Source organism: Hevea brasiliensis, chromosome 4 (assembly GCF_030052815.1).
Source record: "Hevea brasiliensis isolate MT/VB/25A 57/8 chromosome 4, ASM3005281v1, whole genome shotgun sequence".
In the NCBI taxonomy this organism is placed as follows: domain Eukaryota; kingdom Viridiplantae; phylum Streptophyta; class Magnoliopsida; order Malpighiales; family Euphorbiaceae; genus Hevea; species Hevea brasiliensis.
This window is the reverse complement of record NC_079496.1, coordinates 17,329,358-17,350,842: the sequence shown is the minus strand read 5'-3', so window position 1 is coordinate 17,350,842 and position 21,485 is coordinate 17,329,358. Positions and strand designations below refer to the sequence as shown.

General features: G+C 37.1%; 2 protein-coding genes across 2 annotated transcripts; both read left to right on the top strand.

Annotated features, from left to right (window-relative positions):
* Positions 1 to 1,010: 1,010 nt before the first annotated feature.
* Positions 1,011 to 20,855, top strand: LOC131179413 (uncharacterized). Its single transcript, XM_058146257.1, has 6 exons — positions 1,011 to 1,192; positions 1,677 to 2,365; positions 2,892 to 3,008; positions 18,966 to 19,390; positions 19,460 to 19,536; positions 20,849 to 20,855. Exons 2-6 carry the CDS (start codon positions 2,137 to 2,139, stop codon positions 20,853 to 20,855), a joined length of 855 nt encoding a protein of 284 aa, XP_058002240.1. The 5' UTR covers positions 1,011 to 1,192; positions 1,677 to 2,136.
* On the top strand, positions 19,220 to 21,476 carry LOC131179412 (uncharacterized). Its single transcript, XM_058146256.1, has 2 exons — positions 19,220 to 19,536; positions 20,849 to 21,476. The coding sequence occupies exon 2, from the start codon at positions 20,856 to 20,858 to the stop codon at positions 21,474 to 21,476; it is 621 nt and encodes a 206-aa protein (XP_058002239.1). The 5' UTR covers positions 19,220 to 19,536; positions 20,849 to 20,855.
* The last annotated feature ends 9 nt before the right edge of the window (positions 21,477 to 21,485 follow it).

The following is a 21,485-nucleotide window of genomic DNA, read 5'->3' as shown; positions in this document are numbered from 1 at the left end:
TCACCCAGAGAAACATAGAACCGATAAGAAGAAGAACTCAAAGAACCCAAAAAAAAGTCAAATTTAATGAAATAAAATTATTTTTTATTAATTTTATTTTTCAATTTTAAATGAATAGATATTTTAAAAATAATTTTATATTAATTTTTTAAGTCTTTTGACGGTTAATTAACAGTTAGGTAATTAAAATTAAATTATGTAAGATTTATTTGTATCTGTTTTAATAGTTAAAGGGTTTTTTTAATAAAAAAAATATTCAGACTTTTTTAACTATTTAGTAATAGTTAAAGAGTTAAAAGTGGATATTTAATCTATTAAAAATGTAAAAACATTTATACATAAACATATACCTTATGTTATAAGTTAATATTTCAATTAAATAATAAAAAATATTTTTATAAAAAATATTTTAAAAAATAATTTTTATAAAAATAATTTTTATTTATAAATTACTTTTTTACAAAATAAATAAATCCTAAACCAATAAATTGTGAATTTTGTCTAAAAATCAAGCATTTTCTCTGTAATAATAATCTCAAAACCACATATCAATTAAACAAAAAATAATAATCTCACTGTACTATAAAAGATAAGTTTGCTTTTATTTTTTATTTGTCTCAAATTACATATTAATTTTTATTTTAAAATAATAATTTATTTATTGTTTAATTAATATATTTTTATTTAATATATATAAAAAAATATAATCATTAGTTATGAGAATAATTTAAAATATAAATGAAGAGTATATAAAAAAAATATTAAACAAAAATTTATTATTTTAACTATAATAATTTATATTTTTTTAAAATCATGTGTATTATTATATATAAACAAGTAAAACAAAACAAAAATTAAAGTTATTACAGTAGTTTTATTTAATTTTAATATCACAATATTCCCTAAAAAATTCTTAATATTATCATAATTAATCAAATATAAAATAATCAAACATTACTAAAAAAAAAAAAAAAATATTGCCATTCTAATCTAAAGACGAGTAGATGACCACAAAAAAGAAAAAGTAGCAAAATTACATGTGTCAACCGACGGGTTCTTCACTTTCAATTTCTAGTGCCACGCTCTCCTATTTTTGCAAAACTTTGGTTCAAAGGCGTAGCACAGTAAATTTTGAACGCAAGATGAATGTTGACAAGCCCGTTTCAGAGCAGCATCAGAATTCAAATCCGAGGTTAGGGGATTTCCATGCGCATTGTCAGAGGCAAAGTCATTCTGGATTTTTGGGGTGTGTTAGTTGCTTTCTTACTTTTCTTCCTTCTTTATGTTTTTTTCGTTGGGTGATCGATATGAATGTACTCGTGTTCTTATGGATTTGAAGTGTTGCTTATAGAGTTCGGGATTGCGATTCAATTGGGGAATCAATTTCGGTTGGAATTTATTTTGTTGGAGTTACAGTAAGAGACTGGATTTTCTTAGAAATAAAACGCGGTTTTGAGGTGGTTTTGTGGTGGTTTTGTGGTTAATGTGTTTGCTCGGAGTTGGGAATGAATTTCTGTTGGAATTTGTTTGGTTCGATTCGTAGATGGAGACTGGATTTTGGTGGAAATGAATTGTGTTTGCACATGGGGTTTTTGAGTTAATGTGAATTAAAATTGAGTTTGCTCCCTTGTTTTTCTAAAGAGATTAAATTGCATTTTTGGGTTTTGGACATTCAGGAGCTACATTGGATTTGAGACTAGATAAGTAGACATGTGATATTTGAGTGAAATTTAAGAACCGGGTCCAGTCTTTGGACCTAATTTACTCGTGAGTTTTCTTTTCAGGCCTTCATTTTTCAGTAACAATAGGGGATTTATTTTTCTTTCTTGTTTGGGCTTTCCCTTTGATATGACAGCTTTTAGATTTCAGTGAAGTGGGTTTTACCTGGTGAGATTGATTTGGCATTGCTGTAATATAATTGTGGGTTTCTTTTATGTGAATGACTAGGAGCTTGTGGAGACAGCTCAGGAAAGGGGAGATGAAAAGTGAAATTGTGGGTATTCAAAATCATTGAAGTATAAAGGAAGCAGGTTATGATTTTCAAGACTGATTTGTACTCTGTTTTCACATTATAGTTTCTGAGAGTGATTTTGTAAGAAGGGAGATGAAAAGTATAGTTGTGGGTTTGGAAGTACAATGACTGGGGGGTCATTGGGTCTACGAGGAAGCTATGGTTCGTCACAGGCCTCAGCAAAATTTCCAGCCATTGCACGGAAATCTTCTTCCAAAATGCTGGTGTCAAGTCTGAGGGAGAAAGAGCGGGTTCTTCCTGTTATTTGCCGGTACTTCGGGCGGAGAAGGGTTGCAATGATGCTCTTGGTTGCACTCGCTCTCCTAGTTTTTATTTGGGGTTCCCTTACAGTCGGTAAAGATTTGTTTTAAACATGTTTGCTATTTGGTTTAAGCAAGTCAGCTAATTTGTTTTAACATGTCTGCTATTTTTTTGCATCAAATATGAATAATTTTGGCATTTATATGTTCTAGGTGTAGTCTCTTTTGGTATTGATGCTAACCAGTTAATTACAAGTCTTGACCTGATTGAAAGATTTCAAATCACAAGGAAATAATCTGTCCATGAAGGTTTATTCCTTAAGCTTTGGCAGGGAAAACAAAAATGAGTATGGTCCCTTGGTTGAAGTTAAACAATTAGAGATAGTTTTTAAGTTGATTGCCGGCTGATTTCTTCGTGGAAAGATTTTAATTTGAATTATTATAATTTTTCCCCTTTGTCACCCCAAAATCCTCAAAATTTGAGTTGGGCATTTGTTTTGAAAAGGTGCCAAAATGTAGGATTATCTGACATACCCTTCTCAGGACCACATTTGGTAGACCATAATCAGCTAATTGTTTTTTTTTTTTTAATTATTATTATTATTATTATGGAAAAGCAGACACAGGGAATTCCATTTTTGGTCCTCATTCAATTACCAATTGCAAGGCATATAGAGATGGGGATGTAGAACCAAGAAAACAAAGGGAACAAAAGGATGAGAAACAAATTCTCAACGGTAGGGAAACAAATTATCAAGAGAAAAGAGAAACAAATTCTCAATTTTATTTACTCAAATCAATTGTCCATCATAAGAAAAGTCTCCAAAATGTGTAGAGAACTTAGGTATATATAGAGTATTTGCAATCCTACTAATATAAGGATTAGTAACCCTAAATCCAATACTAATAAGGGATCACAAAATTCCTCAGTAGAATAGAACTCTACTTCCTATATTTTTTTCTAGAGTAGTTTTATGGAAAGTCAATCACTATATTATTTCTCTGTATTTTTTGTATTCCTATTTAAGATTTCTTATTTAGGATTTCTTCCTAATTAGTAGAATACAATTATAGGAATCAATTGTATATATACCCATGTACAGATTAATTGAAATTAAGGAGAATCATCTCTTTCTACATGGTATCAGAGTAGATTCATTAAGGAATCTAAATCTGGAATTTCTTTCCCTTAGTTTCTGGACTGAAACCCACTGTTACTTTAGGTCATCTATTTAGGGTGACTATTTGTTCTCACCACCCAGCTTAGGAGAGATCTTGGCCGCCGACCGGTCGTCTCCTCTGATCCGATTACCGGAATCCAAGCGCGTGAGGCTCACGCCCAACTCAAGTTCTCGCCGTTTCTTCACTTGCTGGTGCGTGGAGGCGCTTCTACTTGCCATTTCGCTCCGATCAGCATTGCTGGTGTCGCCTCAACCCTCTAATTCCACCACCACTGTGTGCTGTTGCCTGATCTAGTATACTATTAAAGGACTTCTGAGGTTTGGCTCTCAGATCCTATTTTGGTATTTGCTTAATTTGTGATTTTGGGTTGTTTTGCGGCTGTAAGCACTTTGAATTAGCGTTTTGGTTAGTTTTCTTTGTCTCAACAAATGGCACACAATAAGAATGTTATTTCTGATGTGATTCCGGTGACGACTAAAATCACGGAACATAAACTTAATGGTTCGAATTACCTGGAGTGGAGTAAGATTGTTAGGGTCTATTTTCGTAGCATTGATAAGGATGATCACCTTATTAAAAACCCACCTACTAATGACACACGACAAACTTGGCTAAGGGAGGATGCTCGGTTGTTTTTGCAGCTTCGAAACTCGATTCACAGTGAGGTAATTAGTTTAATTAATCACTGTGAATTTGTTAAGGAATTGATGAATTACTTAGATTTTCTGTATTCTGGTAAAGGGAATATCTCCCGTATTTATGATGTTTGTAAGGCATTTTACCGTGCTAAGAAAAAGGATAAGCTCTTACGGCTTATTTTATGGATTTTAAACAGGTATATGAGGAACTTAATGTATTGTTGCTTTTTAGTCCTGATGTGAAAGTTCAGCGGGCCTAACGGGAGCAACCGGCTATTATGAGTTTTCTTGCAGGCCTTCCTTCAGAGTATGAGACTGCTAAATCTCAGATTCTCTCCAGTTCTAAAATTTCCTCTTTGCATGAAACGTTCACACGGGTCCTTCATACAGAGAGTACTCAATCTTCACAGCCTGCCAGTAGTGCTCTTATTAGCCATAATTCAAAGGGACAACAGGGTAATAGAAGAGGAAGTAGAGGAGGAATTACAGGCAGCAGAGGTCATCAGCGTAATGGGGAGGCTAGTTCTAATCAGGACTCAAGAGGAGTCATTTGTTATTATTGCCATGAGTCTGGCCATACAAAATATAATTGTCCACAACTTCAGAGGAAAAATCAGTGATCACAGATGGTAAATATGGCAGCAGAGGATTCTACTGTATGTTTCTCTGAGAAAACTGTTTTGGTATCTGCAGAGAATTTTGCATAGTTTTTCCAGTATCAGGCATCTCTAAAGCCTACTAGTTCCCTTGTCACTGCGATCGCTGAGTCAGGTAAATCCATTACATGCCTTGTGTCTTCCTCATCCAAATGGGTTATTGATTCTAGTGCGACAGATTACATGATAGGTAATTCTAGTCTTCTATCTGCTTTTCAGTCTAATCTCACTTCCTCTACTGTTACTTTAGCTGATGGTTCTACTTTTTGTGTCATGGGTTCTAGAACTGCGAACCTGACTTCGTTAATTTCTTTGTCATCTGTTTTGTGTTTACCAAAATTCTCTTTTAATATACTTTCTGTTAGTAAACTTACTCGTATCTTAAATTATTCTGTTTTCTTTTTTTCTGACCAGTGTTTGTTTCAGGATTTTACGACGAAGCAGATTATTGGTAGAGGACGTGAGTCAGGTGGTCTCTGCATTCTACATTCTGGAAAATCATGTACCGCGGTCGCTTGTTTGTTCCAGTACCTTAACACTCTTGAAGCTCATTGTGAATTGGGCCGTCCTTCTTTGTCTAACATGAAGAAGCTGTGTACTCAGTTTCAGTCTTTATCAGTAGTCGTGTCAGTTTGCAAAATATCATCGTTTGCCTTCTGTGTCTAGAGTCAATAAACGGGCTTCATTCCCTTTTGAGTTAGTTCATGCTGATGTTTGGGGTCCTTGTTCTATTACTTCTAAAACTGAATTTCGTTATTTTGTTATTTTTGTTGATGATTACTGTAGCAAGGGTTTTGCGGTCGCCTGGACGAAGCTCTTCACTGAAGTGGGTAAAGTGAGGAGTCGCCACTTTAATTTTGAGGGAAATTAAAGAAAACCATTTATGAAAATAGATTAAAAAGAAACCACTTCGAAAACAAAGATTCTAGGTTCGGGGTCCGTATACGGGTGGGGAAGGTGTTAGGCACCCCGCCTCGTCCCTCAACGAGGGTAAACAGATTTAATGTTATGCTCTTCATAAATTAAAAAGATAATTAGAGGTTGGGATAGTGATGATGTTAATCCTTTGTGCGAAATAAATGAATATTTGATATTTCACTCATTTTGGATTGCCCAAGAACACGAGTTCATAAGATGGCCCTTTAGTGAATAGGTGTCGAGTAAAGTTATCTTGTGTATTGGAGTTGTGTTATTTTAATTTGGATTTTGTTAAGAGAGCTCGGATAAGAAGTTTCTACCGATCTCTAGATATATTTTTTTAGAGTTTTAAGCGGGAGATTTCAGATAAGAACTCTCCTCCGAACTCCGCGTACATTATTAAGATTTTGGCGAAAATTGAGTAAGAACTCTCTCCCGATCTCTTAAAATATTTGGTTTAAAATTTTAAGTGAAGGGTCTCGGATAAGAACTCTCCTCCGATCTCCGTGTTTTATTTAAATTTTGAATGAGAATCGGGTTTAAAGTTTTGGGTGAAGGATCTCAGATAAGAACTCTCCTCCGATCTCCGTGTTTTATTTAAATTTGAATGAGAATCAGGTAAGAACTCTCCCCCGATTTCTTAAAGTATTCGGTTTAAAGTTTTAAGTAAAGGGTCTCGGATAAGAACTCTCCTCCGATCTCCGTGTTTAAATTTGGAATGAGAATCAGGTAAGAACTCTCCCTCGATCTCTTAAAATATTCGCTAGGATCACATATCGTAAGGGCTTTGAACTAAAGATTCAGGCCAAGTGGGGGCGCAAGAAACCGGTGCAGAGCTTCTCCTAACCAACTGAGCCTTATAACTAGAGGGTAAATACAAGACCGGACTTCTCACCGATCTCCTATGTGATCGCCTTATCAGAACTCTTTGGTTGGCAATATCCGATCTTTTTAGTTACTAGTCCGGGGCCCGATCCTATCTCGGTTCCCGCTCTATTATGTTATCTCCTAGGCTTGTTTCGTAGCTCGACCCCATTACTTATTTGTTTGACCTACTATTCGACCTATTGTTACAACTAACCTTTTGTCATTTTTATTTGACTGAAAATTCTCACATCGAAACATTCCTGCTTATGTCCTTTTGAATACTTACAAGCTGTCAGTGAATTGAAGGTCTACTCTTGAAGGAAATGAAAAATAAACGAAGACACAGGAAATAACTATTTGACTGAACAATCTATTTTGAGATTTTAATGCAATTGGATATAGAAGAAATTTCAAAAGAAAACTGGAGAAATTAAACAAGGGTATTCGACAGAATGATAGTTTAGACGCTTACCTGTGGGGAGTTAAGGAGACGGATGGAATGACTCCAGAATCCTCAAATATTGCAGAGCTGAAAGCTGACGGCCGAGGGACTAATGCTTATTTCGGAGTAGCGGGAACCAGGTCGGAATGCAGTTGAGTCGAAGCGACGGGAACCGGGTCAGAATGTAGTTAAGCTTGGAGAGTAATATACTAATATTAAGGCGGTCAGAATGAAAATGAACAAAGAAAATAGCCTTACGGAGCAATGAACAGACACTGAAAATGAAAATTTCAGGGTTCAGAACTCCTTCGATGAAGATACTTAAGAAAACTGGTTTCCAAAGTTTCTCAAAAGCTCAGAATGGCAAAGTAGCAAGACTGAATCAAATTTCAAAGTCTTTCCACCATAATCTCCATCACCTTTTTGCCCGTCCCTTCTACAGTATTGCATGCAGATATTTATAGGGAACGGGTGCTCTTTATGAAGGGTCAGGATCTCATCAGGGGAGACGGAGGGTTTAGATTCAAAAGGACAATCCAATGTCTGAGAATTAAAGAGAATCAAAATGGAGGGTTGAGATTTCATTCAGAACATCCGTCGTTTCTTCTCTTAATCTAACGGCTCAGGGTCTTGTCTTACAAGATGGATCCGAGGGCTGGGAATAAAAAGCGCCGATCCTATCGTCTATTTTTTGATCCAAGGGCTCCGGGTTCGTACTTACAAGTATGATCAACGGTGGAGATCGAGGTGTACAGAATTGCCATAAATGTTTTGGCGTCTGTCAACTAGGTAGGCGTTTCTGCAACTGAGGCGTTCGGTGAAGATTTGATCCGCCTACAACGCTTTAACTAACTCGGCTCTGATTATGAAGAGAGTTGATTGAAAGTTATTTTAATCCCTCTGTGCTTTTCGATCTCTATTTCTTCCAATCTCCCTATTATGACCCTCCCCTTTTCTGATCTCTCTAGTATCAGGTCCCTTCTCATTTCTCGGTCTCTCCCATTCTAGATCTTTCTTCCTTATCAAACTTGCCTTGGTCAACGCCATTAATTATTCTGTTACCGATGCATCTGCTTCGATTTCTGCATGCAATAAATGTCCAACCCCTGTATATATGCACCAACAGGGAAATCCCCTCCCCACTTCACTTCTCCTCCTTCAGTTTCTCCATTTCTCCAATTCTAGTTTTTCCGATAATATTTCTGATTATGGTGACTGTTTTTGATCTTTTTCCGTCTGTTTTCTTCGCCCTTCGCCTGAAAATTTACGATCCCGGCGATCGGAAAACCATGAGGACAACATCTAATGACAGTGAGGGAATCAGACTAATTTATCGATCAAGATCGAAAGTGATGATTGTGCCGATCTCGAATCGGTCTACCGGTATAATCAGTGGACCGGTCTCGAGCAAGAGGACTGCTAATTTCAATTTTAATGTTGGTGACCGCCTCTTGAAGTTCATTTGGCTCCTCACCACATCGGGCGTCCCGACTGCAGCTCTATTCTGGTCGATGACATCGACGATGACTCCGCTCACCATCATGAGAGTCATAGTCACCCTATCTGAGCTGCACATCTATCCAATATTTGTGGCTGGCTTTCTGATCAAACACATCTTTTGATTCAGCTACAAGACTAGGCCCTTACTGGGTAAGATGTAGTATTGATCTTTAGAGATCTGCCAAATTATGTAATCTGATCTTTAAAGATTCCCTTAATGATGTAATCCGATCTCTTGAGATCGCCCAAATGATGTAATTCGACCTTTTGGAAATGAAATGAAATTTTATTTGAAGGTTATTATTTTATTATTGCATTAGTTATTTTTTCGATCTCTTATGTGCATATCCGATATGATCTCTAACTGAATCGTCATTAGCCGATCTGTGGCTTTGAAAGTTTGCTCAATCCGATAGCCCTAGCTAACCGATCTCTTTAATTTGGTCTTATTATTGTGTTTCTGGAATCTTTCCCCGACGTGTCAGGAAAGCGAGCCGATTCCTCTAACCGATGCGCCGCTTGGGACTTTGTGAGCATTAAATGCTCAGACGGGTATAAATAGGGGGTGGGTCAGTCATTTGCTCCCTTATGTCATTTTCAGAACTTTGCTAGCAATCTCAGCATTCTCTCGTTTTTTCAAGTTTTTCCGGCACTGATCACATTCTGGTAAGGATTTTGATTCTTCTCTTGGTTAACCTTTTTTGTTTTCTTGAAAATGAGGGCGTCGAGGGTCAAGCTGTGAGCCTGCCTTCCGTCCATGTTTCGTGGACCTCGGAAGAGGGCGATGTAATTAGATCAGGCTGTTGAACCAGCACGGCTATCGTTCCGGTTACTGGTTCGGCCGCCAGGTTGAGGCGAGGAGCATCTTCCAGAAGAGAAAACCTGCCAGTGGATGAGTTGCCTTCGGTCCTGAGAGAAACCGATCTTCAATCTATAAGCCAAGAGTACAACCTGCGGATCGACTCCTTTGAACTGATCAAGGGCTATGGCGACTATCGGGCCGATTACTTATGTGACACTCCTTACCCGTCTACATTATAGCCGAGCAAGATATGCCACTCAGTGTGTCAGAGCACCAATTCATATTTCCATTACAATTTATCCCTTTTAATTCATTTATTTACAATTTTTGATAAATCTGAATTTTTCCGTAATTTTTATAGAAAATCCGGCAGAGTGCCGGCTATAAATTGGAAAAACAGTTCTTCTGAACCTATTTAAAAGACACTTCCAATATAATTTTCAAGTCCATAACTCCATTATACACACATCTTAACTTAATCTCAAAATCTCAATACTATTTTCAGAATTTTTCTGTTCACATCATCACTTGAAGCACATGCATGAATATTTCTCAACATTTCATTTTTCAACATAATATACAGAAAATTTCAATAACATGAAATTTCATATCTTTACATTATCACATAAGTTCAAGAGTTTGTAATTACAATCAAAACTAATACAAAATACAAAATACAAAATGCCACCCAAAGTCCTAATGTCCTACCAAGTGCACTGTAGATGTGAGGTGACTCTGGACTCGATGATACTCAAAGTTCACCGGTTTGATGTCCTGGGCTCCCAGCTATGTCTCAAAGATTTATGCGCGTGGCAAAAGCGACGCGCTAAGCAATTCTGCTTAGTGGTGACAATATAAAATAAAATAAAATAACTAAAATAATATAAATATGCAGAATGTATGTTTACAATTTTGGTAGACTTAATTTCTGGTATTTATTGCAGTATAATTTGATTAAAAATTTGTAAGATTCATTATTATTGCCCGAGTAACTCATACTAGTTGACTGGACTGGATAAACGGGTAAACTGGCACTGGGTGCTAAGTACCTCGGACCATCACACCATCGGTCACATTGTATCTCCCGGTGTGCAACAGAACAGCTAATAAGCTGTAATAATTATCAGGGATAAAACCTAAGTATAACAACTCAAATAACATAGCGAAAGGCTATTATGTTATAGAATGGTACGTGAGGCCATAGAACACAGAATGGCATGAAGCCATATGCAGTACTGCTAACAGAACCCTATTGGCATGCCAACTTATCCAAACCAATCTTGCTAGGTGTACTAGGGCATGTTACACTATTAAATTATACAATTCTTGAAATTCAAGTTTAGGTGTTACTATTTAATTCATTAGTCAACAAAATGTTGGCTTTTACATGGACGATAGGTACATTTGTTTTAATACTCCAACATACCACATTTTGCATTCTAAAATTGTTGGTATTGGTTGCTAATGCCATTTCTAAGCTTAATGTTAATTGTCCAAAATTTTCAGATTTCAAGCTTTGTGTTTACTGTTCCATTAGTCATTTTTGCAGTGGGAATTTGGAAAAGTGGTCAACATGAAAGTTGTTCCTTATTTTGTCTAGTTACATTTCTTTTTTTGAATCACTCCATTTGGAGTTTTGTAGCTCAAGTTATGGCCCAAAAACCACAACTGGCCGGATTACAAATTTTCCAGATTTTCTGGACTGACCAAATCTACAGTATTTTGAGCAGTGACTGCAGGTCACTTTTTGAATATGTTATGGTCATAATTTGGGTTAGGTTTCTTCATGAAAGTTGTAGGTCTATATCTCAGCTTGTTTCTAGTAAAATTTCAGGTCAATTGGACCTTTCTACACTGAGTTATGGCCAAATGACTAAACACTGTTCATTTGGTCATTTTGCCCAGGCAGAATGCAGGTCACCCGGATTAGGGCAATCTTTAGGTCAACTTGGTTTGGTTTTCTGGGCATGGTTTCTTCACCAAAGTTGTGCCATTATGTGTCTAGTTTCATGTCCAATTGGTCTTGCACCAATTGAAACTCTACAACTCCAGTTATTGCTGCTCAAACCTGCTGGACTCATGCATAGTCTTGCAGGTCACCAAGGGCAGCCACACTAACCTCCATTCCTACTACACAAACCACTTCATTTCTTGTTTACACATAAACAAATGGTCACTAATTGACCATTAAAACTCATTTTCACCATTACATACTCAAAGTCTCCATTTCATGTTCAAACCCTAGCTCAACCATCTCAAAACTTACATTCACTTACCTTTCAATATCCTAACCAATATATTAATGTTAAGGGCAGCCACAATACCATTTTAATTCTAAGAATTCTTCAAAACCCTACCAAGTTCAAGGCTGCTGGAATTTTAAGCAAGACATACACATGATGTTTACTAAATTTTCTTGTAAATTTGCATCAAATACCACTCCTTCAACATGAATTGAAAGATAAAAATCAAGTTTAGTCACTAACCTCTAATGGAGCTAATCCAAAGCTTGCAAGAACTCTTCTTTTATGCTTCTTTTTGCTCCCAAAAAATTCACCAAGATGAAATATCAATATTTTGTGTTGACACTTAGGGTTTTTGTTGAAAGAAAACTAGGAAAAATGAAGGTTTGGAAGCTTGTTAATGGAGGAGTGAGGGAGAGCATGGGTGATGTTTTGAAGATGGGAGAGGGCTGCTGGTTTGTTCCAGATTTCTGTCCTCTTTTATGTATTTTAATTGTGTTTCATAAATTTAATTGGCCAAAGGAATTAATTACCTCATGCTTACATAAGCATTAGGTAATAAATTCAATTTACTTTCTTTTTCTTTCCTTTCCTTTCCTATTCATTTTGAAATAATTTTTCATCAATATTTGTTTATATTTTATGTTATATAATTCACTTACATAAATGGACAAGTTGGTCAAAAATCATCTTTGAAGACGAAATGACTAAAATGCCCTCCATTTGGCTTAACGAGCCAAAATTGTGTGTACCAATTGATTAAATTTTCCTTGTGTTTTCTTAACATTCTATTGTCATGCAAACCCCAATAATCGTTCCCTGAGGTCCCAAAAATTATTTTATGAAGTTTTTCCCGAGTTTAGGGTTGTTAACGGCCTTCACCGTCACTTCCCCTTCGGGTTACTCATCACTGGGGTTTCAGCTCGTTTAACCTTAGTGTTTTTCGTTTCTAAAAATTTTTCTTGATTTTTATGAGCATTATTTGGTTTCTTTATAACTCCCCACTCTAGTCTAATTATAATTTCAAACATTCTAACTGCCCAGACAGACATTGGTCGCCGGAACAGTAGACTGTACGGACTAGCTAAAGTGAGGATGTTACAACTTCTTTAATCAGGTCGATCTCATCATAGTATACGAAGAGCAGCTGAAGGCCGGGCTCCGTTTTCCTTTGGACGAATTTTACAAGGCCGTCCTAAATTTTCATCACGTCTTGGTAGCTCAAGTGCATCCAAACTCCTTGCGGACTCTAATAGCTTTCCGGGGCCTCTGCCGAGCTAAGGGACTGGAACCTACGGCTAAAGTCTTTGCCGAGCTACATAGGCTTGCCCGAAGGAAGGATGATGAGTTCTGGTTCTTTCAGGCTAAGCCGAATTGCTCCCTATTTACCGATCTCCCTTCTTCATTGAAGAATTGGAAGGACCACTTTTTCATATTGAGGAGCAAGATTCCGAACAGCTTTGTGGGTATTGAGGAGCAAGATTCCGAACAGCTTTGAGGGTATCCCATGGAGTTGGCAACACTTGGTAGCTCCGATCCCGAAGAAGATCGCCTTAAATAAGGATGAAGACGCCATGGTGAAAGAGTTAAAATCTCAGGCGTTTGCACAGAAATTCTCGTGCTTAGATGCGGTTATGGCCGAACTAAAGTATTGGATGATGCAGCTAATCACTGACGAAGAATACGAGCTTCAGCTCTCTGACCTCAGCCCTAGTATTACCCGTATCTCTGGTCTTTGAATCTTAGCGAACTCACTGACTTCTTCTTTGTGTAGGTATGGCGAGTGGTGATGCTTCCAAGGAGAGCCGCAGGCGAAAGAGGGAGGTCTCCAGAAAAGTGCGGGCGATGAAGGGGCCACCATTGCTGATGCTCAGATCCCTCGTCGTGAATTAGTAGAGGTGCCGAGCTCTCCTCCCTGATCTCAGGAGCCACCGATCCCTGAGGTAGAGGTCGTCGCTCCTACTCCTCAGCAAATCTAGCTTCCGCCTCCCCGCCTCCTTCGATCTCTTCCAATGTGGAAGGGGAATCCTCGGGTCTTACGGTTAGGACAATTTCCTGGGTCGCTTAACTCCTGATCCAATCGCTGGAAAGGAACCGCTCTACAAGGGGGAATCCCGGCCTGGCTAAAGTCATGGGAGCTTCCATCTGTTTCCAAGAAGATCGAAACCGGTTGGTAGAGGAGAGCATGGATGATATCTTAGCTCAAACAATGAGCTTAGGCTTAGAGGCCATTGCAAACCAGCACGTACTCAGAGAGAAAGCCCACGCCTTAAGGAAGGAGATCCTTAAGGCGGTCAAGACGCCTCAGCTGCACAAGTTCAGCTCTCCTCTGCTAACGACTATATCGCCAGAATGGAAGATTGGATGAAGCATTATGAGGAGAGGATAGCGAAGGTGGAGCGAGAACTTGAAGACTCCCGAACTGGTTGGTCTGCCGATCTCGCTCGTTATGCTGAAGACCTTCGAGCGAAGGAGGAAGAGCTCCGAGCCAAGGATGAGGAGTTCCAAGCTAAGGAAGAGGAGAGCACCACAAAGGAGGCCGGGGCTTATGTGGACGCCCATAATGACCTTCTGGCCGAGCTGAGGAAGCGGTATCCTGAAGAGGACTTCTCCTGGATGAATGAGCTCGCCCCAGCGGCCGAAGATGAGAGCGACGAGGAGCCAGAGAGAGAGAGAGAGAATTAGAGAATTGATAATGTATCAGGGGAGCAGGCTGGGGGAGACCCTCCAGCCGAATGACTTATAAATTTTTATTTTGAAATGAATTGAAGTCCTCTCTTTTTTGTTCAATTTCTTTATGAGATCGGAAAGCGTCCCAATTGTATTAGTACTTGATTGTTTGAACCTATTAGAACATTAAACTTAAAAGCAACTATTAACCTAAGTATATGAGGTTGGAAAAACATTGTAAGCATGAGATCGGACTCAACCATGACCAAACACCGGGTAAAACTTTAGAACATTAGAATTGGAAAGACTTGATTTGAATTCTTAATATCGGGATCGTCATTAGACCGGACAGAAAACTTAACTTTATTTTAAGGAATATTTGGGACATTCAAGTGAGAAGCCTGATTCTAGCATTAGCTAAATGAATTTCCACAATATTTGTAAAGAGAGATCGGGGGGCAATACTGGATGGTACGGAGACCCGACATTGGTTCGAACCCATTTGATAAGAGATCGAAAAACAAGTAACTAAGTGTGGGATCGGTTCATTCCGTGGTCGAGCAATCGATGAGTTCGAAAAAATCATTTGTGATCGAAAGACATCGCTTGAGAGCGGCTTATAAAGTCGATTAAAAAGTCCCTTGACTTCGGAGGTCGGCCAAAATATGGTGTCGACAATTACTCTCGTATTACATGGTTATATTTAATGAAGAATCGTTCTGAGTTGTTTTCTATCTTTTATGTTTTTTGTAATGAAATCAAAACTCAATTTAATATTTATGTGCGTATATTAAGAAGTGACAATACCAAAGAATATTTTTCAGCACAATTTCAGTCTTGTATGACACAAAATGACATTCTTCATCAGTCTTCCTGTGTTGATACCCCATTCCAAAATGGCGTGGCCAAAAGAAAAAATCGGCATCTTCTTGAGGTAACTCGTGCTCTTTTTTTTCATATGAAAGTTCCTAAACACTTTTAGGCGGATGCAGTTTTTACGGCATGTTTTTTGATCAATCGTATGCCACCTTCTATCCTTAATGGGGATATTCCTTATACTGCTTAGTTTCCAACAAAATCTTTGTTCCTTGTTGAACCCCGTATTTTTTGTTGTACCTGTTTTGTGCGTGATATTCGTCCACGGGTTACTAAATTGGATCCGAAGTCTCTCAAATGTGTCTTTCTTGGATACTCCCAGCTCTAAAAAGGGTACCTCTGTTTCTTTCTTACTCTTAATCGTTATCTTGTTTCTGCAGATGTTACATTTTTTGAGTCCACTCCATTCTTTCCTCAATCATTTGTGTATGAGAGTCAGGGGGAGGAGGATGATCTCTTAATATATGCTGTCCAACCAATGTTTAGTCCTCTCCCACAGCCTGTTCCTTTTGTTTCTAGACCTACTCGATCTCCTGTTGTTCATGTTTATTCCAGGGGATTGAAGATTTCTGACTCAGATCCTCCACCAACTACTTTGTTGGGAGATCCTGTACCTCATACTGATCATGGTTCTGACCTAGATTTACCCATTGCTCTTCGTAAAGGTAAGCGTTCATGCACTTATCCTATCTCTTCTTTTGTTTCTTATAATCAATTGTCTTCTTGTTCTCGGTGTTTTGTTACTTCTTTAGATTCTGTTCCTATCCCTAATACTGTTGGTGGGGCACTGTCTCATCTTAGTTGGTGTGCTGCTATGAAAGAGGAAATGGAGGCTTTAGATGCTAATGGTACATGGGAACTGTTGCCTTTGCCCACTGGTAAGAAAGCTATTGGCTGCAAATGGGTATTTACAGTAAAGGTAAATCCTAATGATTTTGTGGCTAGGTTAAAAGCACGCCTTGTGGCAAAAGGATATGCTCAGACATATAGGGTTGATTACTCTGACACTTTTTCTCTTGTAGCTAAACTTACTTCTATTCGCTTGTTTATCTCTTTAGCAGCTACATATGATTGGCTCTTGCACCAATTGGATATCAAGAATACTCTCCTTCATGGTGATCTTCAGGAGGAGGTGTATATGGAGCAACCACTTGGGTTTGTTGCTCAGGAGGAGTTGGGTAAAATTTATAGGCTTTGAAAGTTTCTTTATGGCTTGAAACAAAGTCCTAGGGCCTGGTTTGGGAGATTCAGCGAAGTAGTACAAGAATTTGGTAAGCAAAAGAGTAAGTGTGATCACTCAGTATTTTATAGGCAATCTAAGGCTGGTCTAATTCTTCTGGTAGTCTATGTGGATGACATTGTCATCACTGGGAGTGACTCTGCAGGTATTTTATCTCTTAAAACCTTCCTCCAAACTCAGTTTCAAACCAAAGACTTGGGATTGTTAAAGTATTTCTTGGGTATTGAAGTTATGAGAAGTAAGAAGGGTATTTTCTTATCTCAAAGAAAATATTTCCTCGATCTATTGACAGAGACAGGAAAATTAGGTGCTAAGCCTTGCAGTGCACCAATGACTCCAAAATTACATCTGTTAGCAGGGGATAGTGAGTTGTTTGAAGATCCAGAGAGATGCAGGAGATTGGTAGGAAAATTGAACTACCTTACAGTTACTCGTCCTGACATTGCTTATGTCGTTAGTGTGGTAAGTCAGTTTATGTCTTCTCCAACTGTTGCTCATTGGGAAGCCTTAGGACAAATCTTGTGTTATCTGAAGGGCGCTCCAGGAAGAGGTTTGTTATATGGTAATCATGTATATGGTAATCATGGACATTTGAATGTTGAATGTTTTTCAGATGCCGACTGGGCTGGATTTAAGGTTGACAGGAGGTCAACTATTGGATATTGCGTTTTTATTGGAGGAAATTTGGTGTCTTGGAGAAGCAGAGTGTAGTTTCTCGATTTAGTGCTGAATCGGAATACAGAGCCATAACACAATCAGTATGTGAGGTAATGTGGATACTTCAATTACTAGATGAGACAGGTTTTAAGACCTCCCTGCCTGCGAAATTGTGGTGTGATAATCAAGCTGCTCTCCATATTACTTCTAATCCGGTGATTCATGAGCGGACCAAACATATTGAGATTGATTGTCACTTTGTTCGTGAAAAAATTCAACAATAGATCATCTCAACATGACACATCAAAACTGGAGAGCGGTTAGGAGATATTTTCACAAAAGTTTTGAATGGAGCTTGGATTGACTACATTTGTAACAAGTTAGGCATGATTAACATCTATGCTCCAACTCGAGGGAGAGTGTTATGGAAAGTCAATCATTATATTATTTTTCTGTATATTCTGTATTCCTATTTAGGATTTCTTCCTAATTAGTAGAACACAATTATAGGAATCAATTGTATATATATATCCATGTACAAATTAATTGAAATTAAGGAGAATCATTTCTTTCTACAAGTAGGTAGTCTTAAAAGCCCTAGTAAGTTGATGTTGAACCAATAGAACCAAGGGTAATATAGAGATGAGAAACAATTCTCAAAGATAGAGAAACAAATTCTCAATTTTATTAACTCAAATCAATTGTCAATCTTAAGAAAAGTCTCCAAAGTGTGTAGAGAACTTAGGTATATATAGAGTATTAGTCAACTCAACTCAACTAAGCCTTTATCTCAAAAATTTGGGGTCGGCTATGGATTCTCTTTCTCCACTCTAAACGATTTTGGGTTAAATCCTCGGAAATGTGTAATACTTCTAGATCATGTTGTACTACTCTCCTCCAAGTCAGTTTAGGTCTACCCTTCTTTTCTTTCTGTCATTTACCTTAATATGCTCTATTTGTCTAACTGGAGCCTCCGTATGTCTACGCTTCACATGACCAAACCACCTCAATCTCTCTTCTCTCAACTTATCCTCAATTGGTACCACTCCTACCTTTTCTCTAATACTCTCATTACGAACTTTATCTAATATAGTATGGCCACTCATTCATCTTAACATTCTCATCTCCGCAACTCTTATCTTAGACACATACGACTCCTTCAGTGCTCAACACTCACTACCATATAACATAGCCAGTCGTATGGCTGTACGGTAAAATTTTCTTTTCAACTTATTAGGAATTTTGCGATCACATAAAACTCTCGTGGCACGTCTCCACTTCAACCATTCGGCTTTAATCCTATGACTAACATTCTCCTCACATATCCCCCATCTACTTGAAGGACTGAGCCGAGATATTTAAAGTGATTACTTTGGGACAGTATCACTCTATCCAAACTAACTTCATCCAAACTAACTCCTTCCCCATCACCAGTTCGGCCTTCACTAAACTTGTAATGCATGTATTCTGTCTTCGTTCTACTTAACTTAAAGCCCCTTGACTCTAGAGTACTTCTCCAAAGCTCTAGCTTTCTATTAACTCCTTCTTGCGTCTCATATATCAGAACTATAACATCATGCACCAAGGGATACTCTCTTGTATGTGTTTCGTTAATTCATCTAAAACTAATGTAAAAAGATAAGGGCTTACAGCTGAACCTTGGTGTTATCCAACTGAGATAGGAAAATCTATTGTGTCTCCTCCACTGTGCGCACAATAGTAGTTGCTCCTTCATACATGTCTTTCAATACTTGTATGTACCTAATAGATATCCCTTTTTGTTCTAACACTCTCCATAAGACATCTCATGGAACACTATCATAAGCTTTTTTTCATTTTCCTTCAATTTAAGACAGTTGCTTATAATAAGCATCGGCCCTAATGAAAAGATCCTATTATTTGGTTCCTTATTCACCTAATGATATCATGGTTCTGTAATATTTCATTACTTCTTGGATTATCCACTGCATTTTGTTTTACCTTTTTGTTTGATGTTGCAACAGAAAGCACTAGTTCGAATATTAAGGGAGCAAGTGACCCTTCACCTGATGTTCACGCTGTGCAAAAGTTTAAAACAAGGAGTAGAGCTAGTGCTGCAGGTAGTAATTCAAGTGATCAGTCAGCTGATATTGACACGAAGAAAAAAAATGGTAGAAATACGGCTTCTCTCCATCAACATGGTAAGGCAGGTGGTGGCTCATCACAACATCCATGCCACAAATTTGCCCTCCCTCCTCCCGCTCTACCTAGTGGAAGCAGTGTTATCAAAGGCGAGCAAGGCGCCCAGGCGAGGCGCCAGGCGAGGCGAGGCGCCCCTCTGTCGCCTCGACTGGAACGCCTGGCTCGGCTTAGAGGAGGCGACGCCTCCGGCCGGAGAGGCGAGAGGCGACGCAGGCGAGAGGCGACGCCTCTTCACAGCAACGGTAAAGTGTGTTTTTTTTTTTTTTTTAAAAAAAAAAAAATTAAAAAATCGATAAGTTTATCTGCGTACCGTCAGCCATTCCACCAGCAGACAGCCTTTTCTTCTCAACCTCACGAAGACGCTCCTCAACGGCTCAACCTCGACGACAACAGGTACGCTCTTCTTCTTCTTCTTCTTCTTCTTCTTCTTCTTCTTCTCCCGCTTCGATCTCTCTCTCTGTTCCCTTTTTTTTTTTTTTTTTTTCTCCTTCCCTCTCCACCTCTGTCGATCTCTCTCTCGGGTCCTCTTTTTTTTTTTTCTTTCTTTCCTGCTGCTGCGCTGCTTGCCGATCGCTCTGAGGTCCTTTTTTTTTTTTTTTTTTTTTCTCCCTCTCCACTTTTCTTCTACTGCTGCTCTCCTCTGTTTTGGATCTCACTTTTCTTCTACTGCACGTCCCTTTCCTGCTGCTCTGTTTTTTATTTTTTCTTTTTTTTTTTTTTTTTTTTTTCTCCTCTCCTTCTTCTTTCAGCAGTCCCTTTTATTTTTTCTTTTTTTTTTCTTCTCCTCCTTTTAATTAATTAGTTATTATTATTTATTTATTTATTTATTTATTAATTTAATTATTTTATTTTTGTTAATTAATTATTTAAATTTTATGGGTATTGATAAATTAATTATTTTACTTTGTATTTTTGTTTAATTAGTTGATTAATTAATATGGGTATTGTTGATTTGTTGGTATTTAGTTTAATTTTTATTTGTTATTCTTATTAATTTGATTTGTTAATTAGACATTATTTATTAATTAATTATTTATTTTATATAGGTATTATTAATTTATTGTTAATTTAATTTTTTATCTTTTTATTATTGTTAATTAATTGTTTAATTTATATGGGTATTGTTAATTTATTATTAATTAGTTTACCTTTTACTTGTTATTATTGTTAATTAGTTTTAATTTGATTAATTTTACTTTTTTTCTTGTTAATTAGATATTAGATGTTTATTTTATATGGGTATTATTAATTTATTGTTAATTTGATTATTTTTCTTTTTGTTCTTAGTAAGTAATTGTGTAATTTATATGGACATTATTACTTTGTTGTTAATTAGTTTACTTTTTACTTCTTATCATTGTTAATTAGTTGTTAGATTAATTAGTTTTACTTTTTGTCTTGTTAATTAGACATTAGTTGTTTATTTTATATGGTATTATTAATTTATTATTAATTTGATGATTTTATTTTTTGTTCTTATTAATTAATTGTTTAATTTATATAGGCATTGTTAATTTATGATTTTACTTTTTGTTCTTATTAATTAATTGTTTAATTTATATGGGCATTGTTAATTTGTTGTTAATTAGTTTACTGTTTTACTTTTTACTTATTATTCTTGTTAATTACTTATTTAATTTATATTGGATATTGTTAATTTGTTGTTAATTAATTTATTTTTTATTCTTGTTAATTTTTTTGTTAGATTATAAATGGGTGATAAGAATAATACATCTGGATCTTCTGCTAGTAGTAGAAGAACGGACCCAGGATGGGCACATGTAATTCAAGTTAGTGAAAACAATACCAATGATCTTCAATGCATGTACTGTATGAAAGTTTACAAAGGAGGAATTAATAGAATCAAGCAACATCTTGCTGGAGGTTACAAAAATGTAATTCGGTGTCCAAAATGTCCAGAAGATGTAAGGAATCAAATGCAGGAATTCATTGCTAAAAAAAGAGAGCAAAAATCAATTATGAATATGGAAAGACCACCTGAATTTGATGATGTTGAAGTACTGGGATTAGATGAAAATGAGGAAGAGGAAGAGTTGATGCAAGAAATTGGCAGTGAAAGAAGAAGGCAAGTACTGGAAGTTACAGGTACTAGTGCTTTTAAAAAACCAAAAGTTTTACCACCACAAAGTAGTAGAGGGCCTATTGACTGTTATTTTTCCCCTAGACCTGCTGTTTTGGGAAAAAATATGAGGCAAACTACCATTGATGAAAATAGTCCAGCTAAAAAGGAGTTAAGGGAGCGTGCTTGTGTTGCCATAGCACGATGGATGTATGATGTTGGAATAGCTTTTAATGCTTTTAATGCGCCTTAGTGTCGCCTT